The sequence below is a fragment of the Podarcis filfolensis genome, assembly GCF_964270895.1.
Source record: "Podarcis filfolensis genome assembly, chromosome: 5".
NCBI lineage: Eukaryota > Metazoa > Chordata > Lepidosauria > Squamata > Lacertidae > Podarcis > Podarcis filfolensis.
The window spans coordinates 98,485,251-98,505,063 of record NC_139608.1 but is presented as its reverse complement, the minus strand read 5'-3'; the positions used below and the strand labels follow the sequence as shown (position 1 = coordinate 98,505,063).

Genomic DNA, 19,813 nt, shown 5'->3' with positions numbered 1-19,813 from the left:
AGAAGGATTGTGCCGTCTGGGTCCAAGGACCACCTGGTCCAAGATACACTGCATCTGTGAAGCAAAAGCCCACAGCACAACAAGAAGTAGACGCCAATCACTGGAGGCTTCTCATGCTGTCAGATTTGTAGCTGGCAGCTTCATTTTGTACCCTAATCCCTTGGATATAAACAAGGTCCTCTCAGCAGACTTTGACACAAACCCAGTGACAATGCTGGCTGTGTTTTTCATTTTCTCAGGCTACATCTTGTGTACTACCTGGGCCATGATCAAAGATAAAGCTGATTTGAAAAGAAAAAACAAAATACTAGTTTTACCTGACAATGACCCCTACCATAAAGTGCGCTATGTGGTCACTGTATACACAGGAAGTCGTTTGGGATCAGGAACCACAGCAGATGTTTTTCTTGAATTGATAGGTAAAAATGGTGTCAGTGATGTACATCACTTGAAACACCCACAGTTTCCAACTCTCTTTCGTGCAGCTGTTGACACATTTCTCCTAACTACTAAATATGATTTAGGGGATCTTCTTTCTCTTCATGTCTGGCACAATACAGGGGGTTCCTCCCCTAACTGGTTCTTAAGCAGAATCAAAGTACAAAATATGCACACTAAAAAATCTTGGCTGTTTATATGTAGAAACTGGTTAGGTCTTGGCAAGGCTGATGGCAAAATAGAACGATCAATTGTTGCTAAAAACCTAAAATCAAGCTTAGATAAAATGGATTACTTCTGGATAAGCTTTGCCAAGGACTTGGAAGACAATCATATATGGCTCTCAATATTTTCTCAGGTTGTCACCGGTTCTTTCACGAGGGTACAAAGGGTATCTTGTTGCTTAGTAATAATGCTGTGTAATTTGCTATTCAACATCATGTTCTTCAGTGGTGCAGATGATCGGGAGATTCTTTCAGTGCAACTACGGTATCTGAAATCCATGTATATTGGATTTGTGAGTGCTTTGTTTTCTATTCCTTTACAACTGACCATACAAATCTTGTTTACATATTCCGAGGAGAAGCCTTTGCTGCATAACACAAGAAATGGGTCAAAAAGAAGCCCCTCTCTTATGCCTGAAACCCTTGAGAATGAAGGCAAATCAGCATATTCAAATGGGAAAGAGCAGCATCTGCCATTATCAGAAAGCAATGCTAGCAACAATAATGCAACAGACAAGGAGACAAGTACTACTTTCGAAAAAGAGGAGCCGCTGCACCCAGAGTTCATGTTCTTTAGTAAAAAGCCACGCTTTTCATGGTGGTGCAGATATGTCTCTTGGACACTGGTCTTTCTCATATCTGGAGTTTCTTCATCTTTCATTATATTATATGGTTTGACCTATGGCTATACAACATCAATGGAGTGGTTTATAGCATCCATGACATCATTTTTTGAGAGTGTGTTTTTGCTGCAAACCATGAAGTTGTCTCTCATATCTGCTATGAGTACTATAAGTCTCAAATACTGTAAAAACATCCCCTGGATAAGCACAGAACAGTACCAGAATATGAAGCTGATCCAATCAAGTGTGGATGAGAAAGATCTGAGAAAGCTTCACCATGATCTTTCCAAACTTAGACACAGCAAGGAATATGAACCTTTAACAGAGGATGAAGTCATAGTCTTGAGGAAAAGAGTAAGGGCTCAACACTTAGCATTTGTGTTTGTAAAGGACATCGTAATTCACCTTGTCTATTCATCCTGTGTTTTCATTGCTGCATTTTCCGCAGAACCCACCACCACTTTTTATTACAATAAAGCTATATATAATCAATTCTCGTTTGGTTTATCAGATGTAAATAAGCTGGAGCATATTTACATGTGGACGAGCAACGTCTTTCTGCCCTTAATACATAATGACTACCACCCTACCTATGTTTCAGAATCTTGGTCTAAAATTCTTGGTTTGCCCAGAATGAGGCAAGTAAGAGCGAAGAATACTGAAAAGGAATGTTTCCCTGCTCGCAACTTTGCGCAAGGTCATATGATTAGTGAAAGCCACTGCCGCTATAAATATAACAGTGATCCAGAAGATCAAAGTAACTATCTTGGGTCATGGACAATCCCAACCAATCAACCAACTTCCAAGCACTCCAGCAGTTTTCAAGGATTTACATACCAGTCAGACATTGACCAATGGGAATATAAATCATATGGTGTTGTAGATTCATACGGGCCTGGAGGATATTCCTTTTATTTTTTTCCTGGAGAGCAACGACCCAATACAACAATGAGGATGGATGATCTGCAAAGAAACAACTGGCTTGATAATCGGACCTGGGCAGTGATTTTTGAGTTAACAACTTTTAATCCAGATGTGGATCTATTCTGCAGCATTTCTATCGTATTTGAGACTACTGATGTAGGTGTCGTTAATTCAAGTTTGGTAGTTCATTCTTACAAACTCTCTATTTTCCAGTATGAACCCACCTCTAAGAGGGTTGTGTATGGAGTTATAGTGTATATTCTTGCCTTTTATCTTGCTGATGAATTTAACATGTTACGTCAAGAAAGGATAGGTTATCTTCAAACAGCAACTAACGTAAATAACTTTGCAATAAAGACAACCTCTATGTTTTTTCTGTTGTTAATTGCACTGAAATTTAAGCTGGCATTTACATTGTTGGAATTTCATCTACTTAATCCAGAACAATTTGTTCCCTTCCATGTAGTTTCCCAAATCGATCAACTCTACATGATGATTTCAGGTTTTTTGGTCTTCCTTCTGATTTTGAAACCATACCGATATTTCAGATTCTTGTACAATGTGCGCCTTGCAGAAAAAACAATGTCCGTAGCTTTTCCTGAGTTTGTTAATTTGACTCTGTTTGCGGCTGTATACTTTTCTGTATTCACATCATTTGGGTACCTAACATTTGGCCAAAGTGAGTGGAGTTTTCATACTTGGATTCTTTCCCTCCAGACTGTAGTTTCATATTGTTTTGGAGCAGTTAAACTGGCTAGTTTTTCATCCAACCTGTGGCTAGGGATATTTTTTCAGGCTTCATGTATGTTTACAATGATGTTTATTTTCATCAATTTATGGAGAGCCCTAATAATCTCTACTTATAACTCAATGAAACAACCTACTTATGAACAACATTCTGATGAAGCAGAAGCAATAAACTTTGTGGTTCTGAAGATCCAAAGTATTTGGTTTTCCATCACCCGTCAGACACCACCCACAAGTGACAGAGATCATGTCAGCACTGTAATATTTGGAAGATCTGTGGTCAAGGATGACTATGTGTGTGGCTTGAGAAGCAGGCAAGTAAATGGCAAGAAAATTGTTTATCTTTCTGTTTGAGAAAGACAGAGTAAACGGTGAATAAATTGCATAATATTTCTATCCCAAGCTGATCTCCACAGTTTCCATTCTCTTCCTTCATAATTATTTCCACTTCATATGGTTGTCTCATAATTTAAAATTGATTCTCCTTGGGTTTCAAGTACGTATGAACTCTTATACAAAATTAGGAAAAGGATATTTAGTTCAATGTCCTTTAATAGACCAGTCATCCCAAGCAGAGCCTGCAGGGGTGGGTCAGATGCCATGTGCCAGGGGGGGGGGGGCAGGTAAGCTCACCTTTTCCACTCAGTCACTCTCTCTCTCTCACACACACACATATACACGCACCGCTTTTGTCCACTCAGAAGGTCTGTCTGTCTGTCTGTCTGTCTGTCTGTCTGTCAATCATATCACAAAGCCTCCTCCTCCTGCACTCAGCCCCACATGCATAAAGATACACACACAGGCTATGTACACAAGGCATTTTAAAGTGGATTTGATCTATCCAATATTTTCATTTTTTAAGGATTCTCCAAATGAGATTGTCCTCATCCAAGTGGCAAACTGCACTTTTACCCCCCTTTAATTTGAATTCTTCCAATCTGTGGGAAATGTGGTAAGGGAAAAAAATCCAGCATAGGATCAAATGTTACCCAACTGGTTGTACTGTAGCACATTGTATGGGTAGGTTTTTAAAACATGTTCAGGGATGTTTGGGTGGATGCCATTTTATCACCACACTCCCCTACTTTCATTGGTGAGGCATTCCTGGTGAGCTGCTGGTGAGACTGAGCACAGGATCACACTTTTTAAAAAAGACAACTGGCTATTTTGTTCCAAGTCTGGCATATCAGAAAACTTGTATCTCATAAATGAATGAATGGCTAAATGCACAGGCAAACAAATACTTGTGCACATGCCCACAAGGGACCTTGGGTTTCCAGAACTCTCAGAGGATTTTGTTGTTTGCTGTTGTTGCCATCCGTCTGTCTGAAGAGACAGTGGAGTGCGCCACTGGGGGCAAAGTCAAACTGTTGAAGAATCACAGCATTTGCTGCGGCTGCAGAGATCAATAACTCATAACTGCTGCCTCCCACGTTTTGCTGCATCAACAGCACCAAAGTGGCTTGAGCAGTGCATATGGAGGTCCTGGGCGGCCCAGACAAGACCTCCTTCTCGGCCTCGGTGATATGGTCCAAAAGAAAGCAGAGCAATGCGTTTAGCACCAGCTTGGCTGCAGGAGTTGCTGAAAGGAGGTATACAAGGTGCCATCCAACCATCTTAGGAACTTCACTCCTAGTTCGTGTAGGGTTTATTCCTTAGCCTTTTCTTCCCCTGAAAATATTCTGCAAAGCAGCGGTTGTTTACGATCAGTTTTCCTTCTCCTAGACGGGCTATCTTACTTGGTTGACCAGCCTCACACTTCCCTCTATAGCATGTGCAGAAGCTGCCTTCTTGACTATTGGACCCACAATTGGTCTCGTCTGCTCAATCTGCCGGAGCCTGTCTTCGCATGCAGGTGAGGCCCATAGGCTACCCTCACCTGGTTTAGCTGGCAGTCAGGCTGTTTCCCGGGGTGTGGACACTGTCACATGCTGACAGCTTCTAAGAGCCACAGAGTGGGGACCAAGGGCGGACAAACTACCCCAGAAGGAGCACAACATGCCCCCCACTAGAGGCACTGTTTTTCACCTAACATCCCGTAGAACCCTCTGGGAGGATAGGGAAGTAGTAACTGAGGGGATGGGGAGACATACAGTGTGAATACATTCCATCAAGCACTACCCACTAGTGTGGATTGGAAATATTGAGATAGAGTTCAACTGAATGCATTCACAAATGTGCACATGGAAAAATCGGATCTGTCTATGTGCTTTAATACTCTGTTATGTACATAGCCCTAGTCTGTCACGTATGCACTCACCCTAAGTGCACCAGGATTGTGAGGTTTAAACCTCCACTTGCACCTCTCCACTGCCATACCCTCCAACATTTTCTCACCCAAATCTGGGGCATCCCCTTTCCCGCATCATGCTGTCCCCCTGTCCCCACATCACCTCAGCCTCTTTGTGGTCTCCTTGGCCTCACTGCGGCCTCACCGTGGCTGCCGGAAGTCATAGAATCATAGAATCATAGAATCATAGAGTTGGAAGAGACCACAAGGGCCATCGAGTCCAACCCCCTGCCAAGCAGGAAACACCATCAGAGCACTCCTGACATATGGTTGTCAAGCCTCTGCTTAAAGACCTCCAAAGAAGGAGACTCCACCACACTCCTTGGCAGCAAATTCCACTGTCGAACAGCTCTTACTGTCAGGAAGTTCTTCCTAATGTTTAGGTGGAATCTTCTTTCTTGTAGTTTGGATCCATTGCTCCGTGTCCGCTTCTCTGGAGCAGCAGAAAACAACCTTTCTCCCTCCTCTATGTGACATCCTTTTATATATTTGAACATGGCTATCATATCACCCCTTAACCTCCTCTTCTCCAGGCTAAACATGCCCAGCTCCCTTAGCCGTTCCTCATAAGGCATTGTTTCCAGGCCTTTGACCATTTTGGTTGCCCTCCTCTGGACACGTTCCAGTTTGTCAATGTACTTCTTGAACTGTGGTGCCCAGAACTGGACACAGTACTCCAGGTGAGGTCTGACCAGAGCAGAATACAGTGGCACTATTACTTCCCTAAATGCAAGTGGTGCATGCATTTCCAGAAGTGTGCTTCTAGATGTGCTGTGCCCGCTTCCGGGAGTGCAGTGGAGGCCGCCATGGAGGCCGCGGCAGCTATCATGGCTGCCACATTGGAGGAGGCAGCGGCAAGACAGCGGAAGCAAGACACCCTTGATTTCAAACAGAAGCCACAGTGGCTTCTGTAAATCTCACACTAAATACAGTGGTACCTCTGGTTACGTACTTAATTCATTCCAGAGGTCCGTTCTTAACCTGAAACTGTTCTTAACCTGAAGCACCACTTTAGCTAATGGGGCCTCCCGCTGCTGCCGCACCGCTGCTGCGCGATTTCTGTTCTCATCCTGAAGCAAAGTTCTTAACCCGAGGTAATATTTTTGGGTTAGCGGAGTTTGTAACCTGAAGCGTATGTAACCTGAAGTGTATGTAACCCGAGGTACCACTGTAACTCTGTACAGTATATAGTTTACAAAAACTCGTTAATAGTAATATACAGGTTCACGAAACAGAGATTGAAATCTGGGTACCTCGTTGTTAGAGTTCCATTGGAAGTGCACCAGCACAAGTCTACACACAGAGAGTTTCTCTCATGGACTTGAAATGCTGTTGGAATGCTGTATATTACTGTTAATGAGTTTTTGTAAACTATATGTAGAGTTGTTTAGCTTGTGGTTTATCTCTATGTATTCCTTGGGCTTCTGTAAATCTGGCCTATCCCAGACAGTGTATTTGTAAGCCATTTGTTCTGTATTTTAATTCCTTATTTTTGAGATTTCATTATAGGCTGTTCTTTTTTGTAAACTGCCTTTGAATTCCATTCCTGTGGAAAGCTGAGGTATACATGTTTTAAATATCACCATTTTTACCACTTACTCATTCTAATAGTGACCTCTAATAGTATCATTATGGGACGCAGGTGGTGCTGTGGGTTAAACCACAGAGCCTAGGACTTGCCGATCAGAAGGTCAGCGGTTCGAATCCCTGCGACGGGGTGAGCTCCCGTTGCTCGGTCCCTGCTCCTGCCAACCTAGCAGTTCGAAAGCACATCAAAGTGCAAGTAGATAAATAGGTACCGCTCCAGCGGGAAGGTAAACGGTGTTTCCGTGCGCTGCTCTGGTTCGCCAGAAGTGGCTTAGTCATGCTGGCCACCTGACCCGGAAGCTGTACGCCAGCTCCCTTGGCCAATAAAGCAAGATGAGCGCCGCAACCCCAGAGTCGGTCACGACTGGACCTAATGGTCAGGGGTCCCTTTACCTTTACCTTTTTAATAGTATCATTAATGTGCATGACATAAATTCAACTTGAAGGAGGGGGAGGTGAAGGGGGAAAGGAGAAGTTATTTAGGCTAAATTTCTGTTTGATGTGTTGTGTACTCAGTGGTTCTGCCAAAGACTCCATGGGAAGAGTTGGCTTGAAAGAAAAGAGAGGCATCTTTTACCCAAAAGCCAACAGGTAGCGGTTGTAATATGTTCCCATCTCTCATGGGGTAATTTACAGAGAAAATTCAAGATCTGGGATTTCCAGTGCTTATGGGATTCATAAGATATAGAGATAAGCATACATGCTATTTAGATGGAATATAATCCTGGGAAATAATCAGTCAAGCTCCAGTTTTATCACAGTCATTGCCTTTTCAAAATTAAAGTCCTACCAAATATTATCCAGTAAAATTGTAATAGATACATCTGGGCAACATGGCAATAACACAGGTTTATACAAATCCAGGGTAATGTGATATGTGAGGACTATGAAGAGGAGTGTGGGATTCAACCACAGAAAAAGACAAGGACTATTGTGGCCATATTGAAAATGGGCATGAGTTGCCTAAGGCAACAGCAGAAAGGTTCTAGAATCCATGCAGACTTTCTTTTTGTGCTGTTGCTAGGAGATAACTGTTACTACTGAGTCAGGTTTCTTCTTCCTGTCAATGATGAGGTACCTTTTATGTCATGTCCTCCTCTTCTGCTGTTCATGTTGCTTGCAATACCGAGTGGCAGCTCCTCTTGATCTCCTTCCACCACCATTGTTAGTCACTTGTTCAAAGCCAGAAAATCGTGTTTATCAACGTCAAGATAACGAACTCCAGGTTTCATGTCTGTGGGATGAATACATTGAATTGTGCTACTCAAGAGCACGAGGAGTGAATTCTAAAAAGAGAGAGACAGACTTACAACCCGCTCCTCATTGCCACTGGTACCGAGATTCCATCCTGGTAAACAGTACAGATAACTGGCTAGGTGAGTTGGTGCTGGGTCAAGGCCTGCCAGGGGAAGGTCCCTATCCACCATGGGCTTATAGTCGGATCACAGTACAGTGTACATCAACTTTGTGCTCTGCACCCTTGTGCTTTCACCACAACCTGAGCATTGCGGTTACCGGGCAAGATGTCCGACTTTTCCTGCTCTGGCCACGCACCCTTCCAGTTTTTGAATGGCAGCCAGTGCACCTGGGTTGGTGCGCACGACTTAAGAGTTCCTCATGGAGCTATCGCTTCAGGAGCCGAGGGGGTAGTCCAGAAGATCTCCTCATTCCCAGCAACCAGCACAGTGAACCACTTCCATTCGCTGGCTACCCTAATGCAGAATTGTACCAGGTCTGTGCATCGTACTATAGCTACCACCTGACTGTATGCTATCCCCATCGTGGATTCTATACTGCTTCAGTCAGTGTTCAGCATCGACCTCTGATCAGCCTTAGCATAGAATTATATGTGGAGCCTGCCCTGTTGCATGTCTTTAGTGTACGTTCCAAATTGCTGAGCCACCGACATGGGACAATCAGCCTTTCCTGGAGTCTTCTACAGCTCAGCCAAGGAATAGTAGCTTATAAACTATTAAGCACGCATGATACAAGAGAGTGGTCTCACTTCTACAATTACAACCATTTTGCTCTACGCAGCAATTTCTGTGCTGTTCCCATACCATATCACTCCAAGGAGAAGGTGGTGGCCAGTGTCTATTTTCGTACTAATGAGAAGATGCCTGAACAACTGGCAGGAAAACTTGATTTCTTTAATGAGACTTTGATTTTCAGAGCAAGCACTGGAGCCGCAACTTATCTCACACTCAATCCACAGAAAACTAGAAGAGGCATCTACATTTTTAGCCATACACTGGGATTGTACTATTCTACACAGGAAGACAGCACTCCTCCTACCACTAGGAAGGGCTACAGCTCCCACTATATCTTTTACGAGGAGCAGAGCCTTTGTTACCTGATCATTGTTGAATTCATGCAGCTGCAATTGTCCAAGTTCAGCATCCATGTGTATCTGAATCGGAAAGGGACCTTGTTCAGGTCTCTAGGTGAAAAAGATATTGAAGTTCACGTTTTCAATAACAGTTCTCCTGAAGACAGTTTGGTCTCTATTGTGTGGTTTATTCCTGTGCAACATCCACTGCTACAGTGTGAGTGGACCTTCAACCTTCAACTTTTTGATTCTAGAGGCGAGTACCCAGTTCAGAACTATACTTTCACCTACATAAATCATGTCAAAAATGCAATGCAATTCATTTCTGATTCTTTCTTAACTTTCAATTCTGCCCTCTTCACTGGTTTTGTAGCAAAGGTGAAATGCATTGGAAATGGACTTATGCCAACTATTTTAAAAGCCACAGTCAACACTTATGCTTCAAAGGCCCTCAGATTTAGCATAGCTTGTCATCAAAAACCCTGTTATATTAAGGAAATTAGTATCCAGAAGCCAGACGCTTCTCAGCATGTGGTGTATTATACCCAAGGAACAGAGTTTACTCTGGCTGCTGATACACGTTTCACTTGTCCAGGTCCTAATCAAACAAATGTCATTTGGAACATCTATAAAGTTCCAGATCTGACTACTACACCAGATTGGTCAAAACCTTTTAATCCACCTAGCATTGGAAGAAGAAATTCCACCATATTAAAAGTACCTGGTCCTGTCTTAGATAATGGCTTGTATCTCTTTAATTTTACAATGAATTTAACTTCTTTGGATACATGGAAGAGCATGGAAGGATCTGATTCACTGTTTGTCAAGATTGGATCAGATACCTTTGTGGCTGTCATTGCTGGAGGCAGTATCCGGACAGTTGGATTTTCTGATGAGTGGATACTTAATGGATCTGCATACTACAATGGTGAGGCTGTCCAACCCTCTAAAGGGCTGTCCTTTACATGGTATTGCAGCAAACAAAAAACAGACTACACATCAATGACTCTAAGTGAAAACGGGAAATGTCATCCAGATCAGGTAGATTTAAAATGGATAACATGCTCTGTTCCAGTTCAAAGAGTGCAACCTGAAACACTTCAAGGAAATAATGTGTATTATTTTCGCCTGGTGGTTCAAAATGGTAGCAGAATAGCTCAGACGGAACAAATAGTACATGTGCAAGCTCCTCTTGCCATAATCCTAAATGTCACATGTATTGAAAATTGTGGTGAGTCAGTAATTCCAACAGAAAGATTTTGTCTTTCTGGCAAATGCCTAAATTGCAGAAGTGGCAAATCTCTCTATTACTGGTCGCTTTACTCAGCACAGTCCAGTGAAATAAATTTTGATTGGTCTTCAAAAAGTGCAACTGGAAGATCCAATCCATATCTGCATATAAATGCTTATGCATTTGTATCCATGGCAGAGCAGTCATTTACATTTAGTCTGAAAGTCACCACAAAGGAAGGACAGTCAGCCATCTACGAATATTCTTTTTATGTGAATGGCCCACCTCAGATAGGAAAGTGTGTTATCAATCCAAAGATAGGCATGGCATTCCTAACAAAATTCATCATTCAGTGCAGTGGATTTGAAGACAAAAATGGACCTCTTACATATAAAGTGATAGCATCATCAAATCAAATCAAAACCAGTGCCGTATCTTCAGTAGAGAATAATGTTTTGGGAATAATAGTGTATGCTGGTCATGAGCCTAAAACTCCTTGTTCTTTTCTTCCAGTTGGTATACCATCTCAGAACTCTACCTTAATCATATATGTTCAAGTGTATGATGCCCTTGGAGCATCTTCTCAGGTAATATTACAAGCAACTGTGTATGATCAAAGAAAAAATAAACCAACTCGTGTTGTTCAGCATGATCTACATGGTTTAATCAGTGGACCAACTGCTGCTATGACAACTTTGCTTGCAGCTAAAGATTACTTTAATATAGGTTATTTTGTATACATGGTGGCCTCTGTATTAAATAATATAGAGACTTTGCCAACCAATCAAGGCTCTAAAACTGATTTGCGACAAATCCTTCTTAATATAACTACGAGGATACCTACAACTGATGTTCTGAAAATAACCCAAGTGATTTTGAGTATTTGTCAGGTAACACATGAAACTACTGAAGTAAACAGGGAATCACAACTGCTTGCAGTCAGAAAACTAAGAGAGGTCAGTGAAGCTCTAAAAAGGCTCAGGGCCAAAGACTTAGGTTCTAAGGAAGCAGAGATCCTTGGCAATGGTATATTTATCGGGTTGTCCAGTGTGTTGAGCGCTTCTCTCTTGAACCATGGAAATGTCAATGCCAATGCAATTAAAGAAACCATTTCAGTGACAGAAATATTAGCAGATCTAGTCTTACAAGGTAAAGTCCCTGGGGAGCAAGAAACTAACATGGAGACTGAAATCTGGGCCATGCATTTACGGAAAGATGAGAAAGGGGATGTTTCAGGAACTTTCTCTGACAGACAATATTGCAGGAACTGCTTTTATACTGAGCTGAAAAAGAGTAATCACGCTGAATTACCGGTAGATGCTGTGGTATCCACTGTTCTTTATGAATTTGACAGAAATCCCTTTCCATGGTTGCTTTATACAGAAGATATTGGAACAATGGTGACTGGATTAAAAATGACAGGAACCAAAGCTAACGGTGACATAATCAGTATCACACCTCATGTAGTTGAAATGATCATGGCTAGAAAAGAGGAGGCCATCTTTGACTTGACAATAGGACCAGACAAAAATCTCCCTAAAACAACTGGTGGCTTTAGTTTTGAAGTAAAAAGAAGCTCCAAAGATATTTTTATCCAGATTGTGTCTAAAATAAATATTACTTTTCATGTCTTTATATACCTAGGCCACAATATCAGCCACCCCCCTGTAGCTGTGTATGCGGCTTCCCATTCCAGTCCTCCTACGCCAACTAAAATGGATACTGATGTCACTGATTGTGCAGTTAAGGCTCCATATATCCTTTGTCTTCCGCAGTCATTGCTTTGGTCTCTTTTCCAGAGCAATAGAGCAGACAGACTGAATATCTCTGTTGTCTTACAATCACATCCAATTGTCAGAGACCAAACCACAAAGATAGTTCGCATTGCTCATTTTGCAGCAGCCTGCCTAGACCTGGATGGAATTCAGAACCAGTGGAAAGAAGGGAGTTGCCATCTTGGCCCTCAGACCACCTATTCCAAGATACATTGCATCTGTAAAGCAAAAGAGCGTAGCAGAAGAACAGCCAACCCCAGGCCATCAAGGACCTCAGGACTTGGTATCCAGTTTTTGGCTGCCAAAGTACTTGTATTTCCCAATCAAGTTGATATGAAAAGGTTCCTTTTAGCATCGAGTGGCCAAAATCCTGTAACAGGGTTGACAGTTCTTGCTATTTTTATAATCTACATCTCTTTGGCTATCTGGGTCATAAGAAAAGATAAAGCTGGCATCAGGGATCAGGTCATAGATTTGCCAGACAATGATCCCTTTCACGAGGTGAGGTATCTAGTCACAATATACACAGGAAGTCGTTTAAGATCAGGCACCAATGCTGATGTCTTCATTGAACTGATTGGCCAAAATGGGGCCAGTGATGTACATCATTTAAAACATCCACAGTTCCCAGGGATCTTCCAGGACGGATCCATTGACACCTTTCTCTTAACTACTGAGAGAGACTTAGGAAACATTTGTTCTCTTCATATCTGGCGCAATAATCATGGCTTTGGTCCTAACTGGTTCTTAAGCCGAATCAAAGTACAAAACATGGATACTAAACAGTCATGGCTATTTATATGTAGGAAATGGTTTGATCCTGGCAGGGATGATTGCCAAATAGAAAGGTCATTTACTGTTACAAATCCCAGTGTACCCTTAAGCAAGACTGATTATTTTTGTATTATGATTAGCAATGACCTGTTCAAGAACCATCTTTGGCTGTCTGTCTTTGTTCATTTAGACGATGACTCTTTCAGCAGATTCCTCAGGCTGACTTGTTGCTTAGCAATACTGTTAAGCTCCCTGATGTTTAACACTATATTCTTCAACGATATTGACCAACATCTTTATTCAGTAGAACTACAGTATTTGAGATCTATAAAAATTGGAATAGAAAGTTCTTTGATTTCAGTTCCTGTGCAATTGGTTCTGGTAACCTTGTTTAAGCATTTATCAAAGAAACCTTCAGCCCACAATGCAGCTCAAGCTCAGCCAAAAGGAAGTTCCTCCTTTTCATCTGAAAACCTTTGTGAGGAAGGCAATTTAAAAGCTGCTCCGCCCTCAGAGATGACGTCTCAGCAATTCCCCCACAGAGACACCAATTCCAGCAATAATGTTGCAGCAGAAAATGAAACATTTTCTGAGAAAATACATAAACCACAGTTTACTTGGTGGGTTCTATACATCGCTTGGATCATTGTGCTTTCTGTATCTGCTGTGCTCTCATTCTTCATTGTACTACTTGGCCAATCCTATTCCACTAAAACCTCTTTTGAGTGGTTAATAGCTTCCATTACCTCATTTTGCCTAACTGTGCTTTTCCTTGAGACCTTTAAGGTAGTTTTTTTTACAGCCTGGAATACCATTTATCCAAAATACTGCAGAAATATCTCATGGACAAGATACCAAGATCTTAAGTTTAATGATAGAACTATCCCTGCAAACGAGATGAGACAGTTACATGATAACCTTGTCAAACTTAGAGCTTCAAAGAAATACCAACCAATTAAAGGCGAAGAGCTTATAACATTGAGGAAGAAAGCAACTGTTAAGAGTCTAGGTTATATTTTAGCAAAAAATATGGTCTGTCACTTTGTCTTTTTAGCTTTAATTTTAAAGTATACTCATCCTACAGAAACCACCAGTAGCTTTCACTACAATCGATTTATGCGTAAGAAATTTTCTCTTGGTTTATCTGAAGTAAATAAAGTAGAAGATATTTACAAATGGGTGAAAAATATCCTTCTGCCGTTGATACACAATGACTATCAACCAACCTATCTTTCAGAGACCTGGTCCAAAGTCCTTGGGTCGCCCAGAATGAGACAAATAAGAGGTATACATTCTGACAGGGCATGTACCTATTTACATAGCTTTCAAAAAGCATTTCTGACGGATATTCACTGTGTACACCGATATGGAGGTGACCCAGAAGATCAAGCTGACTACAATGGGTCGTGGTCAGCTCCAGTCAATCGTCCAGCTGCCAACCCCACCAGCTTTTCAGGCTACACTTATGAACAAAGCATTGCTGAGTGGGAATATGAGTCATATGGAGAATTAAACAGCTACCCATCCAGAGGATACAGCTTTTATTTTTTCACAGGAGAACCACAAATAAATTCAACAGAAAGATTGAAGACTTTGGAAAGGAACACCTGGCTTGATCACAGGACCTGGGTAACTATTATTGAGCTGACCACTTTTAATCCAGATGCAGATCTGTTTTGCAGTATTTCTGTCATATTTGAATTTTCATATGTTGGCCCTCTTGTCAGCAGTGTGTCAGTTCATTCTTATAAGCTCCCACTTTTAGCTGACCAAACCAGTAGTCAAGTTTTCTTATTTTTATGTATTGTAGCTATACTTATATTTTATATTGTGGATGAATATCGCATGCTGCGTCAAGAAAGGCTGAATTATATAAAAACAGCTGCCAATTTAATTAATTTTGGAATTAAGACATTCTGTCTAATTTTTTTGCTGCTGATTCTATTCAGACTTAAGCTTGCTTTTGAGTTAATACAGTTTTATTTGTATAATCAAGAAGAATTCATTCCCTTCCATGCAGCTGCTCATTTCGATCGAGTTGTCAGAACAATTAAGGCATTATTGGCTTTTTTCCTAGTTATGAAAACATACCGGTATCTCAGGTTTATGTTTGATGTCCGCTTGGCCCAAAAGTCATTGTTTGAAGCTCTTCCTACAATTACTAACTTGTCTGTAGGAGGGGCCATTTTTTTTTTGGCATATATGTCAGTTGGGTATTTAGGATTTGGCCAACATGAAGAAAGTTACCGTACTTTGCTTTATTCCTTTACTACTGTGTTATCTTACTGCGCCTTAGCATTTAGGGGTACTGAATTTGCAGCTGATAGGTTTCTGGCAGGTCTCTTCTTAACTTCCTTTTTGTTTGTGATGATTTGTGTTTTCCTCAATTTATTGCAAGCTATTATGATCTCTGCTCATACGGAGGCAAAGAGATCTATCTATCCAGAACATGCACATGAAGCTGAAATGATGGATTTTGTGATCCAAAAGATCTATAGTGCATGGGTTTTTGTGACCACTGGTACACGGACCACAACACGGACAGTCATGTTTAACAGAATGCTGTATGGAAAACAAAGAAAAAACTATGTGCAACAGTTTAAAAAGGAAGAGTAATAATAGAATAATTGATAAATAGCTTACCTTCCAGTTTGAAAAAGAGATTGATAAGAAATTGATTAATTTCTGCAATGTTTTCCTATACATTTCTTATACATTTTCTTGCTATATCATCCAAATACCCAAACTTGCGTTAAGGTAACTTATCAGTCACCTTTCAGTGATCCCATCTCTGATATCTCTAGTGATTTCCATAATTACTGGCAGAAGACTTATCAGTGAACATATACATTCTAAATATACACTGATTCAGTAATTTCAGGAACTTCTCAACATGCACATATTTCTGCAAAGGAGCGAGAACCTCTAAAAAGATGGGGAACTGACCAGTTAAATGTGAAATAGATGTTGCTATGCTTGGGAAGCCTAGGGGATGTGTTTGGCACACAGCTGCTGAATTGAGGTTATTATCCAGCCTGTATCCCTACCACAAATTTACCTCAACAGCTCCAAAGTTTTCCAAATAAAGATGAGTGATAACCAGAGATAACCAGCAGGCAGGATTCACTGCATATATAGAAACTTTTGATGGTAATGGAATAGAACTGCTTTACACAGCATGCCTTCCTCTCTGAGTTTTACACTCAATTTCATCATTTTCCAGGAAGCCAGTTTTCTGTGGCTGCATCCAGGTGTCTTAGTTTAACATTACCTAGTTGTTAACACAAGATAGTTACTCTATGTAGTTAGAAGTGTTTGTTCATACAATTAGTCTACACCTTTTCTTAAGAATTCCACTCTTATTGCACAATATATGTTTGATGTTTAAGAAGTTAAAGTGGGGTGGGGTTTTCTTTTTTAATGAAACCATAGTAAACATCCCTTCAGTGTTAACTTTTCCTGCTCATTTGAATAAATTCTATAGGTTTCACAAAGTTTTGGTCTTTGACAATTCCTCCTTGAATTGTGTTTATTTCTTTAATTTACATAAAATAATAAAACATAATTAAAATAAGGTTGCTTCTACCCATTGCTCTGGAGAGGAATAGGTGGACTTTGGGCTTTAAAATTTCAGTGGCGCCTTGTGTGCTGCCAAATGTTGGTGCCTCCACTTTGCCTTCTGTTATTTATCATTGTTGCAGCACCCCCTGCACCCCCTCTTTGCTCAGCACCCAGTGCGAGCAAATGGATTGGGCTCCCCTAAGTCTGCCCCTGCTGTTGTGGCTGTGCCCACTCCCTTTCATTCTGTCCCTGAGGGCTTGGCTGGGCGCTCTTCCTTCCTTTTCCTGCAATGGCAGATGTTTTCATACCCAGTGGCAGAGTGATAGGAGCCATGTGAAGCAGCTGTACTGTGCAGTGATGATAAGATTTGATACCTGATTATGAGACTTGAATTCAGCCTCCCAAATTTTACAAGTTGCTCTGCTAAAGTATAAATCTACTTAACACTAAGAAAACATAGGTTCAAAAGACAACAGCAAAACACTCCTTTCATGCTTAAGGGAAAATAGGAAGAACCGGTGAGGTTGACATCAATACAGTGGTACCTCGTGTTAAGTACTTAATTCGTTCCGGAGGTCCGTTCTTAACCTGAAACTGTTCTTAACCTGAAGCACCACTTTAGCTAGTGGGGCCTCCCGCTGCTGCTGCACAATTTCTGTTCTCATCCTGAAGCAAAGTTCTTAACCCGAGATACTATTTCTGGGTTAGCGGAGTCTGTAACCTGAAGCGTATGGAACCCGAGGTACCACTCTACCAGGAATGGTCCTAGAAAAGATAATCAAATGGTCTTTCCGTGAGCATTTAGAAAAAGATGTTGTGACTACTAAGACCCAGCATGGGTTTCTCAAAAATAAGTCCTGTCGTCTGATCACATTTCCTTTTTTGAATGAGTTACAAGCTGTCTTTGCATTCAGATAAAGTTCCTAACTCACCAAGGGTTTGAGACCCATTGCCTACCCTCACCTGTTTTAGCCAGCCAGTTGGGGTGTGTCCTCTGTCACACGCTGGCAGCTTCTAGGAGCCCCAGGTGAGAGCTAAGTGCAGGGTGGCGACACCAGAAGGAGCACAACATGCCCCCCACCAGAGGTACTGCCTCTCCCGTAACACCTTACGCATTACTTTAGCTGCTGGATCACACATAAAACTCAAATGTTAAAAAGAAAAGCACAACACATTTGATGGCAATGGGGAGTGGAGTGAATGAAGCTGAAGGGATCGTTCTTGGGCCACAGCAATTTAAGGTTGCGTAGCTGAAGTTTTTGGGGGGCAGGGAGGTTGTTCGTTATGACAACTAAATGTTCCTCCAGAGCAGGGATGCCAACAGGATTTTGGGGGCCCAATAAACTCTTTGTAGATTGCCTTCCTCTGCTCACACATAGCAGACACCACAATCTATTGCAGAGTTTTCCCAACTTTTCATGGTGGTGATACACTTTTTAGACATGCATCATTTCATGACACAGCAATTCAGTTTTACTAGCAAACTGGAGGTTAAACTAATCCATAAGAGCTCGGGGAGCATTTGCACAACACACCCACACACTGCAGCCAACACACTAGTGTGTTGCAACACACAGTTTGGAAAGCTCTGATCTATTGGCAAGAACTTAGCCTACCTTACCTCATAAGGCTGTTGCAAAGATAACAGGTGGAGGGAATAATGCATATAACCTGGAGTTCCTGGTGGAAGAGCAAGATACAAATACATATTGCAGGTCATGCAAAGCAAAATAAACAAGCACAAACCTTAGAAAAGCCTTGCTTTAATTGAAATGTTTCATAGTCCTGATGATGCAGGAAAATGAAAAAAAAAAGCATTTTGCTAACCCTGAAGCACTGCAATATCAATGTTAAAACGTTGCAACTCTCTTGCAGTGATGGCAGTCCTGTGCTCGGGATTCTCATTATCTGTGTTATCCAACAAAGTCTGTACTGTATATTCCAGTTCCAAAGTTCAATTGTCTTTTATGACTTCTGGGTGGTGACCCTTCAGGGCTCGGTAATCCAGTCAGGGAAAAAGGGAGGCAGACTGTGTTTGGAACACCTTTTCTAGCCCTTTCCCTTTTTGGGGTGAGCAGAGTGGATCCTAAATAGGGCTGCTCAGTATTGCCTTAGAATCATAGAACTGCAGAGTTGGAAGGGACCTTGAGGACCATCCATTCCCCTGCAATGCAGGAATGTGCAGCTGCCCCATATGGTGCTCAAACCTGCGAATCTGGTGTTATCAGCACCACACTCTAACCAGCTGAGCTACCCAGGCCTTTCCTGATTTTAAATTTGTATTCATTCTTTCTTTTGTATAGAGACTGGCCTGTTTGTCCTTTGTAGAACTCAGTGGACTCAGCGCTAACTGGGAATGCTTAGGTGGTGGTAGAGGCCAGGGGCAGCTTTTACCAGCTTAGGGTCCAATTAGGTCCTTATCCAGCTTATCTGGAGAGAGTGGTCTTTGCCCCAGTTATCCATGGGGGCTAGACTACTGTAAGGCACTCTGCAGGCAGCTGCCTTTGAAGATCATCCAGAAATTTCAGTTGACGCAATTGTAGCCACCTGTCTACTGGTTGGAGCCAGATTGTCAGAAGTAAAGGTAAAGGACCCTTAGATGGTTGAGTCCAGTCAAATTTGACAATGGGGTGCAGGCCTCATCTCACTTCAGGCCGAGGGATCCGGTGTTTGTCCGCAGACAGCTTTCCAGGTCATGTGGCCAGCAGGACGAAACCACTTCTGGTGCAATAGAACACCGTGGCAAGGGCCAGAGTGCATGGTGATACGGAAGGGGGGGGCATGTCTTCTTCACCTTCTTCTTCGCTACAATATATCCATTTATTTCCAATTGTCAATGTCAAAAGGGACAAAAATCTATAAAATTCATAGAAAATCAATGTGCCAATTTGCTCAATTTCTCTAGGACTCCATGACATCTCCCCTGTCCTCCATAATCCCTCAAACAAGGTGTCAAGACCCTAATCCTGTCAAATCACTCTGCCAAGCCTTTCCTCCGGGCAATGCCAGGTGACAGACTACGCGTACATGGACCATTGTCTTCTCATCACTGGTACTCAGGATGTGCTTATCTGCGCATATCTCCAGCTCTGCATATTCCCCCTCCCTCCTCCATATGTTAATCCTGTGTAACCCAACCTCTTCTTAATGTATTCATGATGTAACTGGGATGTATTTTGCACTGTATTCTGGGACATGGAGGGAAATCTCAAAAGTTCATGTCACCCCTTTCTCGCTGTTCAATCTCGCCTTGAACCTGTTGCGCAATAAACTTGGATCTTCTGCAGTTTGCTCCTGTCTCCGGCTGAGC

General features: G+C 41.9%; 1 protein-coding gene and 1 long non-coding RNA gene across 4 annotated transcripts in view; one reads left to right on the top strand and one right to left on the bottom strand.

Moving 5' to 3' along the window:
- TTC38 (tetratricopeptide repeat domain 38) overlaps positions 1–19,813 on the bottom strand; it is a 79,418-nt gene that overhangs the window by 37,864 nt on the left and 21,741 nt on the right. For 2 of the 3 annotated variants that reach the window (XM_083615687.1, XM_083615688.1), the window contains exon 2: positions 9,187–9,273. The exons of the other annotated variant lie outside the window; for it this stretch is intronic. In XM_083615687.1, the coding sequence (XP_083471813.1) occupies positions 9,187–9,273 (87 nt within the window). The remainder of the gene's footprint in view (positions 1–9,186; positions 9,274–19,813) is intronic. 3 annotated transcript variants of the gene reach the window in all.
- On the top strand, positions 19,290–19,794 carry LOC310763625. Its single transcript, XR_014548732.1, has 2 exons — positions 19,290–19,341; positions 19,491–19,794. It is a non-coding gene; the product is annotated as an uncharacterized lncRNA (long non-coding RNA).